Here is a 27,809-nt window from a genome sequence, read left to right as displayed (position 1 = left end):
TAGGGAAGGAAATGTCATCCTTACCCAAAGCCTCTACCAATCAGCATCCACTTGCCAACCAATCAGCATTCACTTCGCTTCCAGTATAATTTGTTGCTTTCCCCCATATCGGGATTCTTACAAAGCATTGTGATGAGTGCTAGACCAAAAGCTTTGACAAGTCCCTTTTTTCAGCAAGGGACTAGCAGATAATATACAAAAAGAAAAGACTGGAATTTAAATAGCACCTTTCATGGACATTGGATGCCTCAGTGTTTTTCAGCAAATTAAGAACTTTTGAAGTCTGGTCACTGTTCCAACACACAAGTGCCAGGAAATCACCACCTCCAACAAGAGAGAATCTAACCATCTCACCTTGGCATTCAATAGCATTACCATCACAAATCTCCCACTATTAACATCCTCAGGGATACCATTGACCAGAAACTGAACTGGACTAGCCAAATAAATACTGTGGCCTGCAGAGCAGGTCAAAGAGTAGGAATCCTGTAGCAAGTAACTCACCTCCTGACTCCCCAAAGCATGTCCACCATTTATAAAGGCACAAGTCAGGAATGTGAAGGAATACTTTCGATTTGTCTGGACAAAAGGGATATGGGCCGAATGCGGGCAATTGGGATTAGTTTAGGGGTTTTAAAAAAAAGGGCAGCATGGACAAGTTGGGCCGAAGGGCCTGTTTCCATGCTGTAAACCTCTATGACTCTATGAATGCAGATCCTACAACACTCGAAGCTCAATGTAGGTGCAAGATCCCACAAGAGCTGGCAAATGAGAATCTCCCCAGCGACATCCCATTTTCAGAATACCCCACCCTGCCAGTGATGCAATGAGGTTCCCACCCAGGAAGGACAGGAACTTCATTTTAATACAACTAAATATAATTAGCGGGCAGGGGCTGGTGAAATCCCGGCCATTAACACTGCCAGACCTGCTGAGTATTTACATCATTTTCTGATTTTATTTCAGATTTCCAGCATCTGCAGTATCATATTTTTGTATTATCTTAAACAAAGTCAGAATCTCCTGAAGGAGAAATCCAAGTTTCAGCAATCTGTTCACATAACTCGATCAGTGGTCCTGTTTGAAACATGAATATCTCTCTGTGCCTCAGTGGTCAGTACTGGACATGGTGCACCTGAGTAAAACTCGACATAGTGCTCATGGTGGGTCTGACCAGAACTGAATGGCGGATCAAGTGAATTGCTTTGTCCTAAATTTAAAAAAAATGATTAATTCAAGGGAGGGTCATTTATTATTCATTTCCTATCCCTAATTGCCCCTCGAAAAGGTGGCGATGAGCTGCCTTCTTGAAGCACTGCAATCTCTGTGGTGTACGCCCCCACACAGTGCTGTTAGGGAGGGAATTCCAGGATTTTGACCAAGTGACAGTGAGGGAATGGTGATATATTTCCAAGATGTGGAGATGCCGGCGTTGGACTGGGGTAAACACAGTAAGAAGTTTAACAACATCAGGTTAAAGTCCAACAGGTTTATTTGGTAGCAAAAGCCATACAAGCTTTCGGAGCTCCAAGCCCCTTCTTCAGGTGAGTGGGAATTCTGTTCACAAACAGGGCATATAAAGACACAGACTCAATTTACATGAATAATGGTTGGAATGCGAATACTTACAGCTAATCAAGTCTTTAAGAAACAAACAACGTGAGTGGAGAGAGCATCAAGACAGGCTAAAAAGATGTGTATTGTCTCCAGACAAGACAGCCAGTGAAACTCTGCAGGTCCAGGCAAACTGTGGGGGTTACAAATAGTGTGACATGAACCCAATATCCCGGTTGAGGCCGTCCTCGTGTGTGCGGAACTTGGCTATCAGTTTCTGCTCAGCGACTCTGCGCCGTCTTGTGTCGTGAAGGCCGCCTTGGAGAACGCTTACCCGAATATCAGAGGCCGAATGCCCGTGACCGCTGAAGTGCTCCCCAACAGGAAGAGAACAGTCATGCCTGGTGATTGTCGAGCGGTGATTGTCCGCAGCAAACTACCCAGCCTTCAGGAGAACAGTGACCACAACACCACACAACCCTGCCACAGCAACCTCTGCAAGACGTGCCGGATCATCGACACAGATGCCATCATCTCACGTGAGAACACCATCCACCAGGTACACGGTACATACTCTTGCAACTCGGCCAACGTTGTCTACCTGATACGCTGCAGGAAAGGATGTCCCGAGGCATGGTACATTGGGGAAACTATGCAGACGCTGCGACAGCGGATGAATGAACACCGCTCGACAATCACCAGGCAAGACTGTTCTCTTCCTGTTGGGGAGCACTTCAGCGGCTACGGGCATTCTGCCTCTGATATTCGGGTAAGCGTTCTCCAAGGCGGCCTTCGCGACACACGACGGCGCAGAGTCGCTGAGCAGAAACTGATAGCCAAGTTCCGCACACACGAGGACGGCCTCAACCGGGATATTGGGTTCATGTCACACTATTTGTAACCCCCACAGTTTGCCTGGACCTGCAGAGTTTCACTGGCTGTCTTGTCTGGAGACAATACACATCTTTTTAGCCTGTCTTGATGCTCTCTCCACTCACGTTGTTCGTATCTTAAAGACTTGATTAGCTGTAAGCATTCGCATTCCAACCATTATTCATGTAAATTGAGTCTGTGTCTTTATATGCCCTGTTTGTGAACAGAATTCCCACTCACCTGAAGAAGGGGCTTGGAGCTCCGAAAGCTTGTGTGGCTTTTGCTACCAAATAAACCTGTTGGACTTTAACCTGGTGTTGTTAAACTTCTTACGATATATTTCCAAGTCAGGATGGTGAGTGACTTGGAGGAGAACTTCCAGGTGGTGGTGTTCTTATGTTATCAAGCTGCCAGAGTGTTGTTGGAGCTGCACTCATCCAGGCAAGTGGAAAGTATTCCATTATACTCCTCACTCGCGTCTTGTTGATGGTGAATAGGCTTTGGTGGCTCAGGAGATGAGTTACTCTCTGCAGAATTCCCAGCCTTCAATCTGCTCTCGTAACCACAGTATTGATAAGACTGGGGTCCAGTTCAATTTCTGCTCAATGGTAACCTCCAGGATGGTGATTAATAATTTCCTTTTTATAAAACCATGTTGACTTTGTCTGATCTGACTATAATTTCCAAAGTGCATTGTTAAGATTTCCTTACCACCATTATCTTACCTGTTATAATAGTTCCAACAAAGAGAAACACAAAAATGAAAATGTTTCCTGCCACAGTTCCAAAGTGATCAATCAGTTTACCCTGTGCAATGGTAAAAGTAATTCCAAAAACCTAAAACCAAAAAACACACAAGTTAAGTTCTTTGGCAACATATTCTCAAATGTGTAAGTTTTTGGGGATCAGACAAGGCTGCATTTGATCATGGAGCCTTGAGTATAAATCAAAAAGACTGGCCCCAGATATTATCACTTTGTTTTTTCCAAAAGTTCAATTTGCAACTGTAGTGTTATAAACCATTGGTGAAAAAGAGAAACAATTAGATTAATTGAGAAACTGACAAGGAGACACCAAGCTTGGGTTTTAAAAGCTTGAACATTACGGGTAAGATTTAGTGGGCCTGTTTGCCGTGGGTGCAAATCCCATTATGCGGCTAAATCTCATGAGAGGACAATAATGGGTTTGTGCCGGCGAGTTCTCGGTTTGAGATCTTCACCACCAACGATGTAATCAGTTCACGTCCAGAAAGGGTGTGAACCCAATTAGCATGAATTGAAATGTATTTAAATCTTATTAAAAGGCTTTGTGCTGTTGTGTTTGACACCGTGAATGCTCCCCCCTGCCGGTGTGACATCACGCCAGCGGGAATTACTACTGCTTTTTAAAAGCAAAAATCAGTCATGATAACCATGCCGGGGGCACGGAGGAGGGTATAGCTCCCGGGTGGCGAGGGACACAGCGGGCGGCCTCTCATGATGCTTGTTAAATCAGAGGGGCATTAAGAGGAGAGGTTTAATTGAGCATTAATTGCCTATTTGAGGGCTTCAATTGAGCCACAGACAAGGGACACACCAGACACCTCCCCACCATTCACAAGGTGAGGACATGCTGGCTGGTAGCAGACATGTCAATGGCAGAGTGGCCTAATTTCCAGATCCACAGATCTGCCTTCCCACCGATTAAACACAGTCCTCTGACTTTGCTGTAACATTAAGAAACAAGAAAGAAATTAAGGATAGGCAGAGAACAGAGCTTAAATGGGAAAAGAGGGAGGAAAACACATACTCTATTCCAACACTCTCCCAGTGCTGCATGAATCCTATACAGAGCTGGAAGGTGACAAAAGAAGATGGATGCAGGATTGGTTAGCTAACAGGAAACAGAAAACTGGCATTAATAGGTCTCTTTCTGGTTGGCAGGATGTGATAGAATGGTGTGGCACAGGGATGGTGCGGCACAGGGATCAGTGCGCGGGTCTCAACATTTTACAATTTATATAAATGACGTGGATGAAGGAATGAAGGTATGGTTGCTAAATTTGCTGATGACACAAAGATAGGAAAGTAAATTGTGAATAGGACATAGTGAGGCCACAAAGGGATATAGATAAGTGATTGGGCAAAAACTGGCAAATAGAGTATAATATGGGCAAATGTGAAGTTGTGCATTTTGGCAGGAAGAATAAAAATGTATATAAAGTTTATTTATTAGTCATAAGTAAGGCTTACATTAATACTGCAATGAAGTTACTGTGAAATTCCCCTAGTCGCCACACTCCGGCAGCTGTTTGGGTCAATGCACCTAACCAGCACGTCTTTCATACTGTGGGAGGAAACCAAGCACCTGGAGGAAACCCACGCAGACATGGGGAGAACATAAGAACATAAGAAATAGGAGCAGGAGTAGGCCATCTAGCCCCTCGAGCCTGCCCCGCCATTCAATAAGATCATGGCTGATCTGACGTGGATCAGTACCACTTACCCGCCTGATCCCCATAACCCTTAATTCCCTTACCGCTCAGGAATCCATCCATCCGCGCTTTAAACATATTCAGCGAGGTAGCCTCCACCACCTCAGTGGGCAGAGAATTCCAGAGATTCACCACCCTCTGGGAGAAGAAGTTCCTCCTCAACTCTGTCTTAAACCGACCCCCCTTTATTTTGAGGCTGTGTCCTCTAGTTTTAACTTCCTTACTAAGTGGAAAGAATCTCTCCGCCTCCACCCTATCCAGCCCCCGCATTATCTTATAAGTCTCCATAAGATCCCCCCTCATCCTTCTAAACTCCAACGAGTACAAACCCAATCTCCTCAGCCTCTCCTCATAATCCAAACCCCTCATCTCCGGTATCAACCTGGTGAACCTTCTCTGCACTCCCTCCAATGCCAATATATCCTTCCTCATATAAGGGGACCAATACTGCACACAGTATTCCAGCTGCGGCCTCACCAATGCCCTGTACAGGTGCATCAAGACATCCCTGCTTTTATATTCTATCCCCCTCGCAATATAGGCCAACATCCCATTTGCCTTCTTGATCACCTGTTGTACCTGCAGACTGGGCTTTTGCGTCTCATGCACAAGGACCCCCAGGTCCCTTTGCACGGTAGCATGTTTTAATTTGTTTCCATTGAGATAGTAATCCCATTTGTTATTATTTCCTCCAAAGTGTATAACCTCGCATTTATCAACGTTATACTCCATTTGCCATATCCTCGCCCACTCACTCAGCCTGTCCAAATCTCTCTGCAGATCTTCTCCGTCCTCCACACGATTCACTTTTCCACTTATCTTTGTGTCGTCTGCAAACTTCGTTACCCTACACTCCGTCCCCTCCTCCAGATCATCTATATAAATGGTAAACAGTTGCGGCCCGAGTACCGATCCCTGCGGCACGCCACTAGTTACCTTCCTCCAACCGGAAAAACACCCATTTATTCCGACTCTTTGCTTCCTGTCGGATAGCCAGTCCCCAATCCACTTTAACACACTACCCCCAACTCCGTGTGCCCTAATCTTCTTCAGCAGCCTTTTATGGGGCACCTTATCAAACGCCTTTTGGAAATCCAAAAACACCGCATCCACCGGTTCTCCTCCATCAACCGCCCTAGTCACATCTTCATAAAAATCCAACATGTTTGTCAAGCACGACTTTCCCCTCATGAATCCATGCTGCGTCTGATTGATCGAACCATTTCTATCCAGATGCCCTGCTATCTCCTCCTTAATAATGGATTCCAGCATTTTCCCTACTACAGACGTTAAGCTGACCGGCCTATAGTTCCCCGCCTTTTGTCTCCTTCCTTTTTTAAACAGCGGCGTAACATTAGCCGTTTTCCAATCAACCGGCACTACCCCAGAATGCAACGAGTTTTGATAAATAATCACTAACGCATCCACTATTACCTCTGACATTTCTTTCAATACCCTGGGATGCATTCCATCCGGACCCGGGGACTTGTCCACCTTCAGTCCCATTAGTCTACCCAGCACTGCCTCTCTGGTAACATTAATCGTATTAAGTATTTCTCCTGCTGCCAACCCTCTATCGTTAATATTTGGCAAACTATTTGTGTCCTCCACCGTGAAGACCGACACAAAAAACTTATTTAAAGACTCAGCCATATCCTCATTTCCCACTATTAACTCCCCCCTCTCGTCCTCCAAGGGTCCAACATTCACTCTAGCCACTCTATTCCTTTTTATATATTTATAAAAACTTTTACTATCATCTTTTATATTAATTGCTAGCCTAGCTTCATAGTCTATCCTTCCTTTCTTTATCGCTTTCTTAGTCTCTCTTTGTTGTTTCTTAAATTTTTCCCAATCACTTGTTTCTCCACTATTTTTGGCCACTCTGTACGCAGCTGTTTTTATTTTAATACTCTCCTTTATTTCCTTCGTTATCCATGGCTGGTTCTCCCTTTTCTTACAATCCTTGTTTTTTGCTGGAATATATTTTTGCTGAGAACTGAAAAGGATCTCCTTAAAAATCCTCCACTGTTCCTCAGCTATCCTACCTGCCAGCCTGCTCTCCCAGTCTACCTTAGCCAATTCATCCCTCATCCTATCATATTTCCCTCTGTTCAAACAGAGGACACTGGTTTGAGACCAAACTTTCTCCTCTTCCATCTGAATCAGAAATTCGACCATATTGTGGTCACTAGATCCAAGAGGGTCCTTCACAATAAGATCCTTAATTCTACCTACCTCGTTACACAATACCAGATCCAAAATAGCTCGTTCCCTCGTCGGTTCCGTAACATGCTGTTCAAGGAAACTATCCCGACAGCATTCTAAGAACTCTTCCTCCATTCCACCCTTACCGACTTGAGTCTGCCAGTCAATGTGCATGTTGAAGTCCCCCATGATTACATGCAGACTCCACACAGACAGTGACCAAAGCCGGGAATCGAACCCAGGTCCCTGGCGCTGTGAAGCAGCAGTGCTAACCACTGTGCTACCATGCCACCAGTATATTACTGGTGAGATTGCAGAGCTCTATGTGCAGAGGTATCTGGGTGTCCGAGTGCATGAATCACAAAAGGCCAGTATACAGGTACAGCAAGTAATTAGGAAAGTTAATAGGATGTTATCATTTATTGTGATGGGAATTGATTACAAAAATAGGAGGTTATGCTTCATTTGCTCAGGAAATTAGTATTGTGTACCGTACTGGTCTTCGTATTTAAGAAAAGATGTAAATGCGTTAGAAGCATTACAGAGAAGATTTACTAAACTAATATCAGGAATGGACGGGCTGTCTTATGAGGAAAGGCTAGACAGGACAGGCTTGTATCTGCTGGAGTTTAGGAGACTAAGGTGACTTGATTGAAATATATCAGATCCTGAATGGTCTTGACAGGATGGATGTGGAGAGGATGTTTCCTCTTGTGGGAGAATCTAGAACTAGGGGTCACTGTTCAAAAATGAGGGGTCGCCCATTTAAGACTGAGATGAGGCAAAATATTTTCTCTCCGGGGGGGGGGGGGGGGTGGGGTGGGTGGTGAGTCTCTGGAACTCTCTTCTTCAAAAGGCAGTCATGATGTAGAGATGCCGGCGTTGGACTGGGGTGGGCACAGTAAGAAGTCTCACAACACCAGGTTTATTTGGAATCATGAGCTTTCGGAGCGCTGCTCCTTCATCAGGTGAGCGGAGAAGCAGTGGAAACAGAATCTTGGAATATTTTTAAGACAGAGCGAGATAGATTCATGATTAACAAGGGGGTGCAAGGTTATTGGCGGTCAGCGGGAATGTGGGGTTAAGGTTACAATCAAATCAGCCATGATCTTATTGAATGGTGGAACAGGTTTGAGGAGCCAAGTGGCCTTCTTCTTTTCCCAATGTGCACCACCATCTGGATATTAGCAGAATGGATGTGCAAGTGTTTATTTACCTGTGCAGATTCATTAAGCAGACCTGAAGATGTTCCCTCAGACTCAGGGTATGTAAGTTCAGCACCAAACTCAAAACCAAGTGGCAGGTAACCCGTCATAAAGAAACTAAAAATGAAACAGGAAGGGAGAGGTGATAACATGAGAAACAACAGTAAACTTAGCAAACAACTATCACACAATGAACTTGGTGAACAAAAACATGCCTGGAATGTCAGCATCACTGGAAAGGCTGGTGTTTACTACCAATCCATTTTTACTTTCAGAAGGTGTAATTGAGTTGCCTTTTTGAACTGCTGCATCAAACAGTTTAAAGCCACTCGCGAGACCACTAGAGATGCAATTATGTGGGGGTAAAGACAGCGGGCACATTAACAAACTGATGCACCATCAATCAAGCAAAGACTAGTTTGTATGCAAGAACAAATAGGCTTTTATTAGCAAAAGACTTGGAGCACACCCATGCCGATGAACTGGTCCAGACTGAGGCAAGGGGGTGTGGAGCAGTCGCCTTTATACCTGGACCGGGGGGGGAGGAGTCCCGGGCAGGGCCGGCAGGGACATGTCCAGGCATGTCATACACACACAGGCAATAAGCTAACAGTGGTTTACCACATTCACCCCCTGTTTTTAAAAAAGAGTCCGGCGGGGGTGAGGTGGGTGGAACGATATTTACAGAATTACAAATTTAGTCTCTCTGGGGGCTTGATCTGCCGCTGTGATCACCGTAGTGCCGGTTGTGGTGTCGGTTCAGGTGGCCGCAGTGTTAGATCAGGCGCCAGGTTGTAGTCGCTCAAGTCGTCTGTAGTCCCTTCAGATTGTCGGGTGTGAGGTGGCGGCTCCTGGGGCTCAGGCGTGCTGTATACGGGGGCTAGGGGAGCGTGCTGTGGCCCTGGTGCTGCATGGACAACGTTGGGGGTTGGGGGTGTGGGGTTGTGGGTTGTAGTGGTCCCTGGGGCACCTGCGGGTGCCAGGTCTCGAATAGAGACCGTGTCCTCCCGCCTGTCGGGGTACGCCACGTAGGCGTATTGGGGGTTGGCGTGGAGGAGTTGGACCCTTTCGACCAGGGGGTCCGACTTATGGGTCCTCACGTGCTTCCGGAGCAGGACAGGGCCTGGGGACGTCAGCCACAACGGTAGTGAGGTCCCTGAGGAGGACTTCCTGGGGAAAACAAACATTCTTTCATGAGGGGTAGCATTGATAGCTGTGCAAAGGAGTGATCTAATCGAGTGTAGTGCATCAGGGAGGACCTCTTGCCAGTGGGTGACTGGAAGACCTTTAGATCTCAGAGCTAGTAAAACGGCCTTCCAGACTGTCGCGTTCTCCCTCTCTACCTTGAGTATGGAGTCAGTAGAGATAGGCGAGGTGATGAATGAATACTTTTCTTCAGTGTTCACCAAGGAGAGGGGCCATGTTTTTGAGGAAGAGAAGGTGTTACAGGCTAATAGGCTGGAGGAAATAGATGTTCGGAGGGAGGATGTCCTGGCAGTTTTAAATAAACTGAAGGTCGATAAGTCCCCAGGGCCTGATGAAATATATCCTAGGATTCTTTGGGAGGCAAGGGATGAGATTGCAGAGCCTTTGGCTTTGATCTTTGGGTCCTCGCTGTCCACGGGTATGGTGCCAGAGGACTGGAGAATGGCGAATGTTGTTCCTCTGTTTAAGAAAGGGAATAGAAATGACCCTGGTAATTATAGACCGGTTAGTCTTACTTCGGTGGTTGGTAAATTGATGGAAAAGGTCCTTAGGGATGGGATTTACGACCATTTAGAAAGATGCGGATTAATCCGGGATAGTCAGCACGGATTCGTGAAGGGCAAGTCGTGCCTCACAAATTTGATAGAATTTTTTGAGGAGGTAACTAAGTGTGTTGATGAAGGTAGGGCAGTTGATGTCATATACATGGATTTTAGTAAGGCGTTTGATAAGGTCCCCCATGGTCGGCTTATGATGAAAGTGAGGAGGTGTGGGATAGAGGGAAAGTTGGCCGATTGGATAGGTAACTGGCTGTCTGATCGAAGACAGAGGGTGGTGGTGGATGGAAAATTTTCGGATTGGAGGCAGGTTGCTAGCGGAGTGCCACAGGGATCAGTGCTTGGTCCTCTGCTCTTTGTGATTTTTATTAATGACTTAGAGGAGGTGGCTGAAGGGTGGATCAGTAAATTTGCTGATGACACCAAGATTGGTGGAGTAGTGGATGAGGTGGAGGGCTGTTGTAGGCTGCAAAGAGACATAGATAGGATGCAAAGCTGGGCTGAAAAATGGCAAATGGAGTTTAACCCTGATAAATGTGAGGTGATACATTTTGGTAGGACTAATTTAAATGTGGATTACAGGGTCAAAGGTAGGGTTCTGAAGACTGTGGAGGAACAGAGAGATCTTGGGGTCCATATCCACAGATCTCTAAAGGTTGCCACTCAAGTGGATAGAGCTGTGAAGAAGGCCTATAGTGTGTTAGCTTTTATTAACAGGGGGTTGGAGTTTAAGAGCCGTGGGGTTATGCTGCAACTGTACAGGACCTTGGTGAGACCACATTTGGAATATTGTGTGCAGTTCTGGTCACCTCACTATAAGAAGGATGTGGAAGCGCTGGAAAGAGTACAGAGGGGATTTACCAGGATGCTGCCTGGTTTGGAGGGTAGGTCTTATGAGGAAAGGTTGAGGGAGCTAGGGCTGTTCTCTCTGGAGCGGAGGAGGCTGAGGGGAGACTTAATAGAGGTTTATAAAATGATGAAAGGGATAGATAGAGTGAACGTTCAAAGACTATTTCCTCGGGTGGATGGAGCTATTACAAGGGTGCATAACTATAGGGTTCGTGGTGGGAGATATAGGAAGGATATCAGAGGTAGGTTCTTTACGCAGAGAGTGGTTGGGGTGTGGAATGGACTGCCTGCAGTGATAGTGGAGTCAGACACTTTAGGAACATTTAAGAGGTTATTGGATAGGCACATGGAGCACACCAGGATGATAGGGAGTGGGATAGCTTGATCCTGGTTTCAGATAAAGCTCGGCACAACATCGTGGGCCGAAGGGCCTGTTCTGTGCTGTACTGTTCTATGTTCCCCCGGGGCTGAGGCTGGTGGTCCTACTCGAGGCTATGCCTTTGGAGAGTAGGTACTGTCGCAGCTCATCACTCATAAAGGAGGATCCCCAGTCGCTATGGATATAGCTAGGGAAACCGAACAGGGTGAAGAGGCTGTGCAGGGCCCTGACGACCGTGGCCGAGGTCATATCCGGGCAGGGAATAGCGAAGGGGAAACGTGAATATTCGTCAATGACATAGAAACATAGAAAACTACAGCACAAAACAGGCCCTTCGGCCCCACAAGTTGTGCCGAACATATCCCTACCTTTTAGGCCTCTCAACATCTTATACACCTCTATTAGGTCTCCTCTCATCCTACGTCTCTCCAAGGAGAAAAGATCGAGCTCCCTCAGCCTATCCTCATGAGGCATGCCACTCAATCCAGGCAACATCCTTGTAAATCGCCTCTGCACCCTTTCAATCTTTTCCACATCCTTCCTGTAATGAGGCGACCAGAACTGAGCACAGTACTCCAAGTGGGGTCTGACAAGAGTCTTATATAGCTGCATCATTATCCCCGGACTCCTAATCTCAATCCCTCGATTGATAAAGGCCAGCACACCACACGCCTTCTTAACCACCTCCTCCACCTGCGGGGCCGATTTTAGAGTCCTATGGACCCGGACCCCAAGGTCCTTCTGATCCTCTACAGTACTAAGAGTCTTTCCCTTTATATTGTACTCCTTCATCCCATTTGACCTGCCAAAATGGACCACTACGCATTTCTCTGGGTTGAAGTCCATCTGCCACTTCTCCGCCCAGTCTTGCATCCTATCTATGTCCCTCTGTAACTTCTGACATCCCTCCAGACTATCCACAACCCCACCAACCTTCGTGTCGTCGGCAAACTTACCAACCCATCCCTCCACTTCCTCATCCAGGTCATTTATAAAAATGACAAACAGCAAGGATCCCAGAACAGATCCCTGGGGCACACCACTGGTGACCGACCTCCATTTAGAAAACGACCCATCTATACCCACTCTCTGCCTCCTTTGGGCAAGCCAGTTCTGGATCCACAGGGCAGCAGTCCCTTGGATCCCATGCCCTCTCACTTTTTCTAGAAGCCTTGCATGGGGGACCTTATCGAATGCCATGTTAAAATCCATATAAACCACATTTAGTCACATTTTCGAAGAACTCCACCAGGCTCGTAAGGCACGATCTGCCTTTGACAAAGCCATGCTGAGTATTCTTGAGCATACTAAACCTCTCTAAATGCTCATAAATCTTGTCCCTCAGGATCATCTCCATCAGCTTACCAACCACTGAGGTTAGACTCACCGGTCGGTAATTTCCTGGGCTATCCCTATTCCCCTTCTTGAAAATAGGAACCACATCCGCAATCCTCCGGCACCTCTCCCGTCTCCATCGACGACGCAAAAATCATCGCCAGAGGCTCTGCAATCTCTTCCCTCGTCTCCCACAGTAACCTGGGGTACATCCCATCCGGACCCGGCGACTTATCTATCTTGATGCCATTGAAAGATTCCAGCACAACCTCTTTGTTAAAGTCCACATACTCAATCTTTTCAGTCCACCGCAAGCCCACAGTACATCCACCCATGTCCTTCTCCTCTGTGAAAACCGAGGCAAAATACTCATTAAGCACCTCTGCCATTTCTACTGGTTCCGTACTGATTTTCCCGCCTTCACCTTTTATAGGCCCTATTCCTTCATGTTGAGGAAGTATATGTTGCGGTCAGAAGAGGGGAGGGGGCCTTTGAACTCGACGCTTAGGCGTTCGAGGGCGGGTGGCTTTTATGAGGTGTGCTCTGTCTGGCTGATAGAAGTGCGGCTTGCACTCTGCGCAGACCTGGCAGTGCCTGGTTGTAGACCTGACTTCCTCAATGGCGTAGGGCAGGTTACGGGCTTTAATGAAGTGAAAAAACCTGGTGAGGTCGTTGTGGAGAGTCTGCAATTGGTCTATTTGTGTGCTGGCACATATTCCCCGGGACAGGGTGTCTGGGGGCTCATTGAGCTTCCCGGGCCGGTATAAGATGTCGTAATTGTAGGTGGAGAGCTCGATTCTCCACCTCAATATTTTATCGTTTTTGATCTTGCCCCGCTGCGTGTTATTAAACATGAATGCAACTGACCGTTGGTCCGTGAGTAGGGTGAATCATTTACCAGCTAAGTCGTGGCGCCAGTGCCGTACAGCTTCCACTATGGCTTGGGCCTCCTTTCCGACAGAGGAGTGTCGAATTTCAGGGCCTTGGGGGGTTCGTGAGAAGAAGGCCACGGGTCTGCCTGCCTGGTTAAGGGTGGCGGCTAGGACGAAGTCAGACGCATTGCTCTCCACCTGGAACGGGATGGATTCGTCTACAGCATGCATCATGGCCTTCGCGATGTCTGCTTTGATGCGGTCGAAGGTCAGGCGGGCATCTGCCATCAGGGGAAAAGAGGTGGATTTGATGAGCGGACGGGCTTTATCCGCATAATTGGGGACCCACTGGGCGTAATACGAGAAGAGGCCCAGGCATCTCCTCAGTGTTTTGAGGCTGGTGGGGAGGGGGAGTTCCAGGAGGGGACGCATGCGGTCGGGATCGGGACCGATGACCCCGTTTTCCACAACACAACCAAGGATGGCGAGGCGGTGTGTGCGGAATACGCACTTCTTCTTATAGGTCAGATTTAGGAATGTAGCGGTGTGGAGGAATTTGTGGAGGTTGGTGTCGTGGTCCTGCTGATCATGGCCGCAGATGGTGACGTTATCCAGGTATGGGAAGGTGGCCCGCAGCCCGTTCTGGTCTATCATTCAGTCCATCTCACGCTGGAAAACCGAGACCCCATTGGTGATGCCGAAGGGGACTCTAAGGAAGTGATAGAGGCGGCCATCCGCCTCGAAGGCAGTATATTGGCGGTCCTCCGGGTGGATAGGGAGCTGGTGGTATGCAGATTTTAAGTCAATGGTGGAGAACACCCGATATTGCGCAATCTGATTAACCATGTCAGATATGCGGGGGAGGGGGTACGCGTCCAGCTGCATGTATCGGTTAATGGTCTGACTGTAGTCAATGACCATGCGATGTTTCTCCCCAGTTTTAACAACTACTACTTGGGCTCTCCAGGGGCTGGTACTGGCCTCAATGATTCCCTCCCCTAGGAGCCGTTGTATTTCGGACCTGATAAAAGCTCTGTCTCCAGCACTGTACCGTCTGCTCTTGGTGGCGATGGGCTTGCAATCGGGGGTGAGATTTTCAAACAGTGAAGGGGGGGGGGGGGGGGCACTTTAAGGGTCGAGAGGCTGCAGGTGGTGCGCGGTGGGCGATCTAAGAACTGCTGATTGCAAACGGAGAGCGGGGGAAAAGGCCCATTATACTCCATGGTGACGCTCGGAAGGTGACTCAGGAAATCTAGCTCCAGGAGTACGGCAGCACAGAGTTCTGGCAGCACGAGGAGCCTGAAATTTTTGTACACTGTGCCCCGTACAGTCAGGGTCGCCACGCAGTACCCGAGGACATCCACCGAGTGGGACTTTGAAGCCATGGAGATCGTTTGCTTCACTGGCAGTACTGAAAGGGCGTAGCGACTCACTGTGTTCGGGTGAATAAAGCTCTCCATTCTCCCACAGTCAAATAAACAGTTTGTAATGCGACCGTTTACCTCCATGTCCATCATGGACCTGGCGAGTTGGTGAGGCCTGGATTGGTCCAGCGTAATCGAAGCCACCGTTGGATTTTGCAAGTAGTCGCACGTGGCTGACGGCGTCCAAGATGGCGGCCCGCACAGCTCACACGCGGCTGATGGCATCCAAGATGGCGGCCCGCACGGCTCATGGCGTCCAAGATGGTGGCCCGCACGCGGCTACCGGCGCCCAAGATGGCGGCCCCCGCGGGTCACACGCGGCACTACTGGGCTTGGAGGTCGATTTCGCCCTGCATACCTTCACGTAATGGCCCTTTTTTCCACACCCGGAGCAGATCGCATCCTTCGCCGGGCAGCGTTGTCGGGGGTGCTTCCCCAGGCCGCAGAAGTAGCACTTCGGGCTTCCGAAGACTGCCGCAGCGGTCTGGTCATTGGTGGGCCGTGGTATGGCGTAGGCCTGTGGCCCTCCCGAGTACAGAGGTGGTGGCAGCCGCGGTGTCCACGATGCGCCCCCGTGGTCAGGGGTGTAGGCCTCGAGATTACGGAAGGCCACCTCTAACGAGTCGGCAAGCACCACAGTCTTTTGTAGGTCCAGCCCACCCTGTTCCAGCAGTCGTTGTCGGATATTTTAGTCAGGCGTTTGATAAGGTCCCCCATGGTCGGCTTATGATGAAAGTGAGGAGGTGTGGGATAGAGGGAAAGTTGGCCGATTGGATAGGTAACTGGCTGTCTGATCGAAGACAGAGGATGGTGGTGGATGGAAAATTTTCGGATTGGAGGCAGGTTGCTAGCGGAGTGCCGCAGGGATCAGTGCTTGGTCCTCTGCTCTTTGTGATTTTTATTAATGACTTAGAGGAGGGGGCTGAAGGGTGGATCAGTAAATTTGCTGATGACACCAAGATTGGTGGAGTAGTGGATGAGGTGGAGGGCTGTTGTAGGCATAGATAGGATGCAAAGCTGGGCTGAAAAATGGCAAATGGAGTTTAACCCTGATAAATGTGAGGTGATTCATTTTGGTAGGACTAATTTAAATGTGGATTACAGGGTCAAAGGTAGGGTTCTGAAGACTGTGGAGGAACAGAGAGATCTTGGGGTCCATATCCACAGATCTCTAAAGGTTGCCACTCAAGTGGATAGAGCTGTGAAGAAGGCCTATAGTGTGTTAGCTTTTATTAACAGGGGGTTGGAGTTTAAGAGCCGTGGGGTTATGCTGCAACTGTACAGGACCTTGGTAAGACCACATTTGGAATATTGTGTGCAGTTCTGGTCACCTCACTATAAGAAGGACGTGGAAGCGCTGGAAAGAGTGCAGAGGAGATTTACCAGGATGCTGCCTGGTTTGGAGGGTAGGTCTTATGAGGAAAGGTTGAGGGAGCTAGGGCTGTTCTCTCTGGAGCAGAGGAGGCTGAGGGGAGACTTAATAGAGGTTTATAAAATGATGAAGGGGATAGATAGAGTGAACGTTCAAAGACTATTTCCTCGGGTGGATGGAGCTATTACAAGGGGGCATAACTATAGGGTTCGTGGTGGGAGATACAGGAAGGATATCAGAGGTAGGTTCTTTACACAGAGAGTGGTTGGGGTGTGGAATGGACTGCCTGCAGTGATAGTGGAGTCAGACACTTTAGGAACATTTAAGCGATTATTGGATAGGCACATGGAGCACACCACGATGATAGGGAGTGGGATAGCTTGATCTTGGTTTCAGATAAAGCTCGGCACAACATCGTGGGCCGAAGGGCCTGTTCTATGCTGTACTGTTCTATGTTCTATATAGTTTGACCTGATACCTGTGACATAGGCATCTCTGATTAAGTCCTCAGTGTTTTGGGCGGCTGTTACGGTCTTGCATCTGCAGGCCCTGCCAAGTGCTCGCAATGCACGCAGAAAGTCATCACCCGATTCTCCTGGCTGTTGTCTGTGAGTAGCCAGAAGATGTCTGGCGTAGATTTCATTAGACTGTTTGTTGTACTGGCCTTTTAAAAGTTCGATCGCATCCTTGTAAGTTTCAGCGTCTCTAATCATCGAGAATATTTGATCGCTTACCCGGGCGTGGATCATGTGTAGCTTGTCGGTTTCGGTCCGGACGACGAAGGAGGAGGTGAGGAAAGTTTTAAAACAGCGCAGCCAGTGATTGAAGCTGTTAGAGGCTCCTACAGCTGGAGGGTCCAATTCAAGTTTGTCGGGTTTCAGTATCTGCTCCATCCCAAAACTTTTGCTAATAAAATTGATGCACTATCAATCAAGCAAAGACTAGTTTGTATGCAAGAACAAATAGGCTTCTATTAGCAAAAGACTTGGAGCACACCCATGCCGATGAACTGGTCCAGACTGAGGCAGAGGAGTGGGGAGCAGTCGCCTTTATACCTGGACCACGGGGGGGGGGGGGGGGGGGGGGGGTGGGAGGAGTCCCCGGCAGGGACGTGTCCAGGCATGTCACACACACAGGCAATAAGCTAACAGTGGTTTACCACACTAACCATTTGTTTTTATTTCTACAACAATCTGACAGTTTCATTATCACTTTTATTAAAGCTAGATTTTTATTTCCAAATTTTTAGAAACTAAATTAAATTTAACTCTCAAACTTTCATGATGAGATTTCAGTTTGTGGGGGAATATTCCACTCCCATTTTCTGCGCTCCTCTGACACTGAAACCCTCCCTCCGTACTGCCCCTCTGACACTGATACCCTCCCTCCGTACTACTCGTCTGACACTGAAACCCTCCCTCCGTACTGCCCCTCTGACACTGATACCCTCCCTCCGTACTACTCGTCTGACACTGAAACCCTCCCTCCGTACTGCCCTCTGACACTGATATCCTTCCTCAGTACTGCCCCTCTGATATGATACCCTCCCTCAGTACTGCCCCTCTGACACTGAAACCCTCCCTCAGTACTGCCCCTCCAACACGGAAACCCTCCCTCTGTACTGCCCCTCCAACACGGAAACCCTCCCTCTGTACTGCCCCTCCAACACGGAAACCCTCCCTCCGTACTGCCCCCGTGACACCGAAACGCTTCCTCTGTACTGCCCCTCTGAACTGAAACCCTCCCTCTGTACTGCCCCCGTGACACCGAAACCTTCCCTCAGTACTGCCCCTGACACTATTTCCCTTCCTCAGTACGGCCCTCCAACACTGATACTCTCCTTATGTACTGCCCCCCTGACACCAAAACCCTCACTCAGTTGGACACTGTGTTTACCTATTTTGTGTTTAAGTCCTGGAATAGGCCTTGAACCAACAAACATTTTGACTCAGAGCAGAATGTTAGAGATGACACATTGAAGAGGCAAAAACACTTTGTTAAGGGTGATTTGCATGTACATTAGATCACTGAAAGATAATCTTGAGTGACCATTTAGAAAGAAGATCTGTAATCATCTCATGATCCAACAAAACTCTAAATTAACATCATCACCCTCAGTGGGACACACCTTCCTCAGGAGTGCAGCTGAAGGAACAAGTATGGGATAACCTTCTACCAGAAAGGAGAGGCTAACAGTGACCTTTGTGTCCATGGAGTTGATTTGAAATCTGGAATAGGATCTTGGATGCGCTGCCAGAACTCCTCAATTCCATAAATGAAAGACTCATGACCCTTAACCTAGAGCTCAGCTGTAATCAAAGTGGCTCCATCATCAGCGCGTATGCCCCAACCCTTTACTCCAATGAAGATGTGAAGGGAAAGTTCTATTCTGACCTTGATGAAGTCCTCATTGCCATCCCAAAAGCATCTGGTCACCTCACTATAAGAAGAGTGTGGAGACACTGGAAAGAGTGCAAAGGAGATTTACCAGGATGCTGCCTGGTTTGGACGGTAGGTCTTATGAGGAAAGGGTGAGGGAACTTGGGCTTTTCTCTTTGGAGCGGAGGAGGTTGAGAGGAGACTTGATAGAGGTTTATAAGATGATGAGGGGGATAGATAGAGTGAACGTTCAAAGACTATTTCCTCGGGTGAATGGAGCTATTACAAGGGGCATAACTATAGGGTTCATGGTGGGAGATATAGGAAGGATGTCCGAGGTAGGTTTTTTACTCAGAGAGTGGTTGGGGTGTGGAATGGACTGCCTGCAGTGATAGTGGAGTCAGAAACTTTAGGAACATTTAAGAAGCTATTGGATAGGCACATGGAGTACTTCGGGATGATAGGGAGGAAATAGCTTGATCTGGGTTTCAGACAAAGCTCGGCACAACATCGTGGGCTGAAGGGCCTGTTCTGTGCTGTACTGTTCTATGTTCCGTGTTCTATCTATCATCTGGTACCCTATGGTAGAATCCATGTATGAACCATCACCAATTGGAGAGAAAAATGAAAAACAACAAAGACTGCTGCTCCAATGTTATTCCAGCTGAGGTCTGGTTCATTTTTGTTCACATCAAGATTCCATGGACTCTTCTGATGGATTTAGCAGGAAAAAGAAACTCCAACCCCCCCACCACCTTGGTGGAGCTTACCACCAACGGTGGCACAGTGGTTAGCACTGCTGTCTCTCAGCACCAGGATCCCGGGTTCAATTCCAGCCTTGGATGGCTGTCTGTATGGGGGTTTGCACTTTCTGCTGTTTGTGTGGGTTTCCTCTGGTGCTCCGGTTTCCTCCAACAGTCCAAAGATGTGCGGGTCAGGTAGATTGGCCATGTTAAATTGCCCCTTAGTGTCTCAAGATGTGTAGGTTAGATGGATTAGCCATGGGAAATGTGTGGGGTTACAGGGATAGGTTGGGGCAGAAGGCCTGGGTAAGAAACAGAGAGTCAGTGCTGACTTAATGGGCCAAATAGCCTCTTCTCCACTGTATGGTTTCTCTGATTAAGTACTTTAAATCGGTGTCCTTCTGGAAACAGTTTTCTCTTATTTATCCTATCATAACCATTCATGATTTTGAAAAAAATCTTGCATTAACCTTCTCTACTCTAAAGTAAACAAACCTGGCTTCTCTAATCTCTTCATGGTATCATTCTGTGATGTCTCCTCTGCACTCTCTCCAAGGCTACAACAATCTTTCTAAAGTGTGGAACCCAGAATTGAATGCAAAACTCCAGCTGGGGATCAAACAGACATTTATATTGATTTTAAAAATTTTCCTGATTTTGTACTCTATTTCTCCAATAATAAAATCAAGGCTCTCACCTTCTTAACTTGTCTTAACCATTTTCAAACACCTCAAATATGTTCCATGAATCTATAATCCAGCAGAATAAAGACAATGCTGCTACTTACCCTAACATCCCAGCAGTCAGAAAGACAACCCATAGGTGACCCAGGTTAAGTGTGAATGTAAAGGCCACCATTCCTGTGAAGGCCAAGAAATAAACGACCAATGTGGTCTGTCTAAGAGAAGAAGGAAAAGAGAAGCAGTTTAAGAGCATTGCTGTTGCACTGGCTAACCATATTTAACAACAGTGTGTTAATATCAATGAACTTCTATCATTTTCCACAGGTAGCAGACTTCACTGATGGATACATGCTCACCCATTCTCACTAGATTTTTGTAGGTTTATCTTCATCTGTAGGTCTCCTGTAAAACTTATTTGAGGCAGGAGATACAGAGCATGGAGCACTCGGCATGAAGTGATCTGGGTCTGCTTCATCAAATGACCAGTTAACTTTATTAACCTCAAACATAAACTGCAGTTGAGTTTCCTTGTCTCCTTCTGCAATATCCATCAGTGATGGCAATTACCCCTGGAAATTTCCCCTCATTCAGTTTTATTCCATCAGCAATATTTTCATCAAGTGAATGAACATTAAAGCAGACATCCTCAGCTGACATTAGCCACACAAACTACCCTACACCACACACAACAGTTAAAAGAAGCACATTCATCTTGCACAGCCGGTCTAGCACACAAAGCTCTGCTTCTCTCCATTCTGACTTCATGCAGCCAACAGTTCCTGCCTGGTTGAGCAGAACAGGAGATGCTTGTGTTTAATATCTGGGGCAGCACATTCAGAAATGGTGGCTGAGATCTCAAACTCAGCTTTTTGAAGGAAATCCCTGATCAAGTTGTTAACAGCATCAGCACAGTTTTGTTCCATGGAAACATTTGGCTGCCTGGCGATGTACCAATGGCTGCTTCAAGGGGTAGTAGGATACAGGTTGTGCTCTGCGATTCTCCACATGTTGAATTCCTGATCTCAGCTGGACCACCAAAGGCAAGAGCACCGAGTGGAGAGGAGGGAAAAATCGAGGAAGTCAAATCAGGCCGCTCTGTGGTCCTTCTAGCACCCAGTTACAAAATGGATGGAACTGTTCTAACAAAAAAGAATAATCTATGTACACTAAGTCCCAGGGGGGTGGGACTACTACCACAGTCATTAACCACAAGAAACACTGCAAAGGCCAGGCTGGAGGCATCTCTGCCCAACTGGTCTCAGCAAAAAGGTGGAGTTGAAAGGGAAAGAAAGGGAGGCCTAAGAAGGCAAAGTCATTGAGCAGTTCCCAGCAGAGTTAGCGAGCTGTCATTCCTCATCACAACAAGTGATCAACTCCTGTCACAGCGAGAAGTGATCAGTCTATACTGAGCGGTCATCCCACAGCAGAGTGACCATGTGGTATATATCCTGCTTTATTCAGCAGCTTCCTGCACAAGGGAATGAATGTCAGTCATCAATGTCCACAATGCCCACCAGCCCCTCCTCACACCATTACAGCCAGTGTTCTGCCAACCCCCACCAGATTCAGCAAGTTCTGCTGAGTTGCTCAGCAACCAGGTTGCAGCCTGTTTGCAGCATCATCACTGATTACAGACGCCACGGGACAACGATGCTGCCAGTCCTGTTAAACAGAGGGTGCATTAAACTCTCAAAAACTAAGCATTAATATTCAGAAATATAAACAGATATCTTGTTACGTAAGAAGATTTGAGCAATAGATATAATACACAATGAAGCAAATGTTCATTTTATTTACCATCTTTAATGGTGCGTTGCAACCTCCGTAACGTTAAAACTCCAATTGTTAACATTAGTGTAATGTAGAGCATCAACTCAAATTAGTCTCAAAACGAATCTAATAAATTAATGTTAAAAGCAGCACATCTGAAATGGTGTGCAATAAAACTAAAGCAGGAGCAATCACAGTAAAAACTTCTTTTGAGTTAGGTTCATTGGGTAAATTCTCTACCAATTTGGGAGAAAACCAGAACGGTCCAGCTCAGAAACAGTGCTGATAGCTCATCTTGTGATAGTCAGCATGGTTTTGTGGCAGGTAGGTCGTGCCTTACTAACCTTATTGAGTTTTTTGAGAAAGTGACCAAGGAGGTGGATGGGGGCAAGGCAGTGGACGTGGTATATATGGATTTTAGTAAGGCGTTTGATAAGGTTCACCATGGTAGGCTTCTGCAGAAAATGCAGATGTATGGGATTGGGGGTGATCTAGGAAATTGGATCAGGAATTGGCTAGCGGATAGGAAACAGAGGGTGGTGGTTGATAGTAAATATTCATCATGGAGTGCGGTTACAAGTGGTGTACCTCAGGGATCTGTTTTGGGGCCACTGCTGTTTGTAATATTTATTAATGATCTGGATGAGGGTATAGTTGGGTGGATTAGCAAATTTGCTGATGACACCAAAGTCGGTGGTGTGGTAGACAGTGAGGAAGGGTGTCGTAGTTTGCAGGAAGACTTAGACAGGTTGCAAAGTTGGGCCGAGAGGTGGCGGATGGAGTTTAATGCGGAGAAGTGTGAGGTAATTCACTTTGGTAGGAATAACAGATGTGTTGAGTATAGGGCTAACGGGAGGACTTTGAATAGTGTGGAGGAGCAGAGGGATCTAGGTGTATGTGTGCATAGATCCCTGAAAGTTGGGAATCAAGTAGATAAGGTTGTTAAGAAGGCATATGGTGTCTTGGCGTTTATTGGTAGGGGGATTGAATTTAGGAGTCGTAGCGTTATGTTGCAACTGTACACAACTCTGGTGCGGCCGCACTTGGAGTACTGTGTGCAGTTCTGGTCCCCACATTAGAGGAAGGATGTGGAGGCTTTGGAGAGGGTGCAGAGGAGGTTTACCAGGATGTTGCCTGGTATGGAGGGGAGATCCTATGAGGAGAGGCTGAGGGATTTGGGATTGTTTTCGCTGGAAAGGCGGCGGCTAAGAGGGGATCTTATTGAAACATATAAGATGATTAGAGGTTTAGATAGGGTGGATAGTGATAGCCTTTTTCCTCTGATGGAGAAATCCAGCACGAGGGGGCATGGCTTTAAATTGAGGGGGGGTAGTTATAGAACCGATGTCAGGGGTAGGTTCTTTACCCAGAGGGTGGTGAGGGATTGGAATGCCCTGCCAGCATCAGTAGTAAATGCGCCTAGTTTGGGGGCGTTTAAGAGATCCGTAGATAGGTTCATGGACGAAAAGAAATTGGTTTAGGTTGGAGGGTCACAGTTTTTTTTTTTAACTGGTCGGTGCAACATCGTGGGCCGAAGGGCCTGTTCTGCGCTGTAATGTTCTATGTTCTATGTGTGTGTACGAGGCTCAACCGTGGCCCAGGTAGGAAGTCTCCAAACACAATCCTACTTTGGATTGCATTAGCTGATCTCAACTGAGATTGGGGGGTTGGGGGGAGAGGGAGGGTTGCGGGGGGGGGGGGGGGGGGGGGGGAGGAGTGCAGGGATAGGACTAAAGATCCATTGATGCCCACTCAAAGGTACAGATTTAGGTATTAGTGGAGGAGAGGGTATGGATTATCTGAGAGACATGTGCTTTTCCCTAACCACTGCTAAACATGATGCTGACACTCAGTCCAGCAGATAAAGGAATGGATGAAGGAACCTGTGACTGGCTGGTGCCTGGGGGACTGCAGCACAACTTAGCGCCTTCAGAGAGGAGAAATAGTTTTCAGAATTATTAACTTGAATATTGTTTGAATATTTTATTTAATAAATGGGTACTGAAGAAATTGAACTGTTACTTATTCATGGTTTAGGGAGTTGAACCATAGATTGATGATGGCAAAGTATTATAATTTAATCCAATTACTTAACATTCCTAGACACAATAACCCTTTTTGCTAATTTGTTCATCATCATCTGGGGGATACTGGCTTCAATTAAAACACTTAAAAAATTAATAGAAGGATTGTATCAAAAGTAAGATGATCTCAATTCAACTGAAGTACAGAGTAACTGTTTTACAGTGAAAAGATCCATGTACACCATCAACATTACAAAATGTTTAATAAATCAATCAGGTTTATTTGCCTATCACAGAACTGAAGACAAAGAATCATCAAAGAGCAGACATTTTTCTTACTTGTTTCCAGGATGTGAACATTGCTAGATAGGCCAGTGTTTATTGCCCATCGCTAATTGCCTTTGAGAAGATGGTGGTGAGCCACCACCTTGAACCACTGCAGTTTCTGAGATGTGGGTATATCCATATTGCTGTTAGGGAGGGAGTTACAGCATTCTGACTCCCTGTAGAGTCAGAACAATGACAGAAGAGCGATATATTTCCAAGTCAGGATGGCAGGTTTGGAAGGGAACTCCCAGGTGGTGATGTTCCCTTGTATCTGCTGTCCTTGTCCTTCTGGGTTCTATGAGTTGCGGGTTTGGAAGGTGCAGTTGGAGGAGCCTCGGTGAGTTGCTGCAGTGTATCTTGTAGATTGTACACACTGCTGCTACTCTTCGTCGGTAGTTGAGAAAATGAATGTTTGTGGATGTAGTGCCAATCAAGTGGACTGTTTTGCATCAAATAGTGACAAGTGGCTAATAACATTCAAGCCACACAGCTACTAGCAATGACCATCTTCAACATGAGAGAATTTAACCATCGCACGTTGACATCCACTGAAGAATCCCCCCACTATCAACATCTTTGGGGGGGTTTCCATTGACCAGAAACTGAACTGGACTACCTATACATATATCCTGCAACAAGTAACCCACTTCCTGACTCTCCAAAGCCTGTCCACCATCTACAAGATACAGGTCAGGGGTGTGATTGAGTACTCTTCACTTGCCTGGATGAGTGCAGCTCAAACTCTCAAAGAGGTTTGACATAAGCTCGGACGTAGCAGCTCACTTGATTGGCACCCCATCCACCGCCTTAAACATTCACTCCCTCCACCACTGATGCACACTCACCAAGGCTCCTTTGACACCACCTTCCAAACCCACAACCTCTATCATCTGCAAGGACGAGGGCAGCAGACACATGGGAACACCAACACCTGGATGGTGGTGATTCCATGTGCCTGCCACTCACCATCCTGACTTGGAAATATATCACCATTCCTTCGCTCTCATTGGGTCAAAACACTGGAATTCCCTCCCGAACAGCACTCTGGGTGTACTACACCTCAGGGACTGCAGCGGTTCAAGGCAGCAGCTCACCATCACCTTCTGAAGGGCAACTAGGGATGGGCAATAAATGCTGGCCCAGCCAGCTACATCCTATGAAAAAATAAAGTAAAAGGACTTTATTTAACCCAATAGTGGGCACATAATGATTCATTGTGAAAACTGATATTCCCATACTACAGAAGAAACAAAATAAAACGAGGTTCAGTAACATTATGATGGGCCCTGAAGTAATTCATGAAGTGTAGAAATAAATTGATACATCTATTCGTCTGAATCCTTTAATTCGCATTTCTAAGCAGGTGCTTTGAAACGTGAATGCATTTGTAGAAGAACCGCTGAATATGGGAGGCACTCGTTGGCATGATTTCCATGTAAAAACATTTTTTATAGTTTATGAAAACATTTAAGTGCCTTTTCACAATTATTGTTCACCAATTCCAATAATTGGAAATTAATGCAACATTGCAGTTGGAACTGGGAATCTAAAACAACATCAGCACAGGCAAATCAGCTTAAAAATAAAAAAACTGGATGTGTACCAAGAATGGATCCTCCAGTGAACCTCTCGACACCTCCCATTAACCCCTTCCTTCAAACTCTACCATGCACTCCCACTCCCTACCCCCTTCCAAGTCACCCTTCCCCAACTCCATCTCCCTCCACTCCCTTATCCTCTCCTACCCTCCCCTTCCTCCCAATCATTCCCAATTCCCCCAATTACTCCCATTGCCTCTTCTCCTGCCCCAGTTCTCATTCTGCCCCTAAATTCATTCACTTCATGTTCCCCTCCTCTTCATTCGTGTCTCCTCCATCCACCAATAACTATACCTCTCCTCCCTCCCCACAACTTCCACACTTTGGGCTGAATTTTCCAGCCCTTCCCACCATTGAGATCTTCCAGTCCTGCTGTTGGTGACCCCTCGCAGCGGGTTCCCCAGTGGAAGAGGGTGTGAGCCATACAAAACGCTGTAGATCTCAGCAGGACCGTAAGATCTTGCCAGTGGCCAATTGTGAGCCACCCACCATCCAGAAAGCAGAAGGAGGGGAGGGGGGTGGCAGAAAATCCCCCCTCTGTCTTCCCAGTTCCCCACCTCACTTTACAACCCTTCCATTTCCCATTTTACCTCCCCATTCCTTGTCCCCACCCAATCCACTCTCTATCCTTCACTCCTTTCACCAATTCTCCTTCCCCTCCTGCCCCCATTTCTCCTTCCTACACCCATTATCTCTGACACCCATGCCCTCAGTCTCTCTATCTGTCCAATCTCTCCTTCTCCCCATGCTCCTGATCTGCCTCTTTTCCCAGCTAGCCAGCCACAAACAAGCATCTCTGGAGCCTACTTTCTTTAAATCATCAGCCAAAAATGTATGACATTTTTGTGTAAGATCTATTCCAGATGTACCTTTAAGTCTCAGCCGGTTTAACTTGCCAAGCCGCTTTGCCCTGCTAACTTCAAAATCCTCAAGAGATTTGGATGCTCGATAAGGTCCCCCATGCAAGACTTCTTGAGAAAGTGAGAGGGCATGGGATCCAAGGGGCTGTTGCCTTGTGGATCCAGAACTGGCTTGCCTGCAGAAGGCAGAGAGTGGCTGTGGAGGGGTCTTTCTCTGCATGGAGGTCAGTGACCAGTGGAGTGCCCCAGGGATCTGTTCTGGGACCCTTGCTGTTTGTCATTTTCATAAATGACCTGGATGAGGAAGTGGAGGGATGGGTTGGTAAGTTTGCTGATGACACCAAGGTAGGTGGTGTTGTGGATAGTTTGGAGGGATGTCAGAAGTTGCAGCGAGACATAGATAGAATGCAAGACTGGGCGGAGAAGTGGCAGATGGACTTCAACCCGGATAAGTGTGTGGTGATCCATTTTGGCAGATCCAATGGGATGAAGCAGCAGTATAATATGAAGGGTACCATTCTTAGCAGTGTAGAGGATCAGAAGGACCTTGGGGTCCGGGTCCATAGGACTCTTAAATCGGCCTCGCAGGTGGAGGATGCGGTCAAGAAGGCGTACGGCGTACTGGCCTTCATTAATCGAGGGATTGAGTTTAGGAGTCGGGAGATAATGCTGCAGCTTTATAGGACCCTGGTTAGACCCCACTTGGAGTACTGCGCGCAGTTCTGGTCACCTCATTACAGGAAAGATGTTGAAGCCATTGAAAGGGTGCAGAGGAGATTTACAAGGATGTTGCCTGGATTGGGGGGCATGCCTTATGAGGATAGGTTGAGGGAGCTTGGTCTCTTCTCCCTGGAGAGACGAAGGATGAGAGGTGACCTGATAGAAGTTTACAAGATGTTGAGAGGTCTGGATAGGGTAGACTCTCAGAGGCTATTTCCAAGGGCTGAAATGGTTGCTACGAGAGGACACAGGTTTAAGGTGCTGGGGGGTAGGTACAGAGGAGATGTCAGGGGTAAGTTTTTCACTCAGAGGGTGGTGGGTGAGTGGAATCGGCTGACGTCGGTGGTGGTGGAGGCAAACTCGTTGGGGTCTTTTAAGAGACTTCTGGATGAGTACAT

At 47.2% G+C, this 27,809-nt stretch overlaps 1 protein-coding gene across 1 annotated transcript in view; it reads right to left on the bottom strand.

The window, feature by feature from the left end:
- Nucleotides 1–27,809, bottom strand: part of flvcr2a (FLVCR choline and putative heme transporter 2a) — a 159,542-nt gene that overhangs the window by 14,547 nt on the left and 117,186 nt on the right. Inside the window, exons 6-8 of the mRNA XM_078234570.1 lie at nucleotides 20,217–20,327; nucleotides 8,325–8,430; nucleotides 3,153–3,264 (exon numbers count right to left, since the gene is read on the bottom strand). Coding sequence (XP_078090696.1) covers nucleotides 3,153–3,264; nucleotides 8,325–8,430; nucleotides 20,217–20,327 — 329 coding nt within the window. The remainder of the gene's footprint in view (nucleotides 1–3,152; nucleotides 3,265–8,324; nucleotides 8,431–20,216; nucleotides 20,328–27,809) is intronic.

Source organism: Mustelus asterias, chromosome 18 (assembly GCF_964213995.1).
Source record: "Mustelus asterias chromosome 18, sMusAst1.hap1.1, whole genome shotgun sequence".
In the NCBI taxonomy this organism is placed as follows: Eukaryota; Metazoa; Chordata; class Chondrichthyes; order Carcharhiniformes; family Triakidae; genus Mustelus; species Mustelus asterias.
The sequence above is the reverse complement of the archived record's forward strand: the minus strand, read 5'-3'. Positions and strand labels throughout refer to the sequence as shown.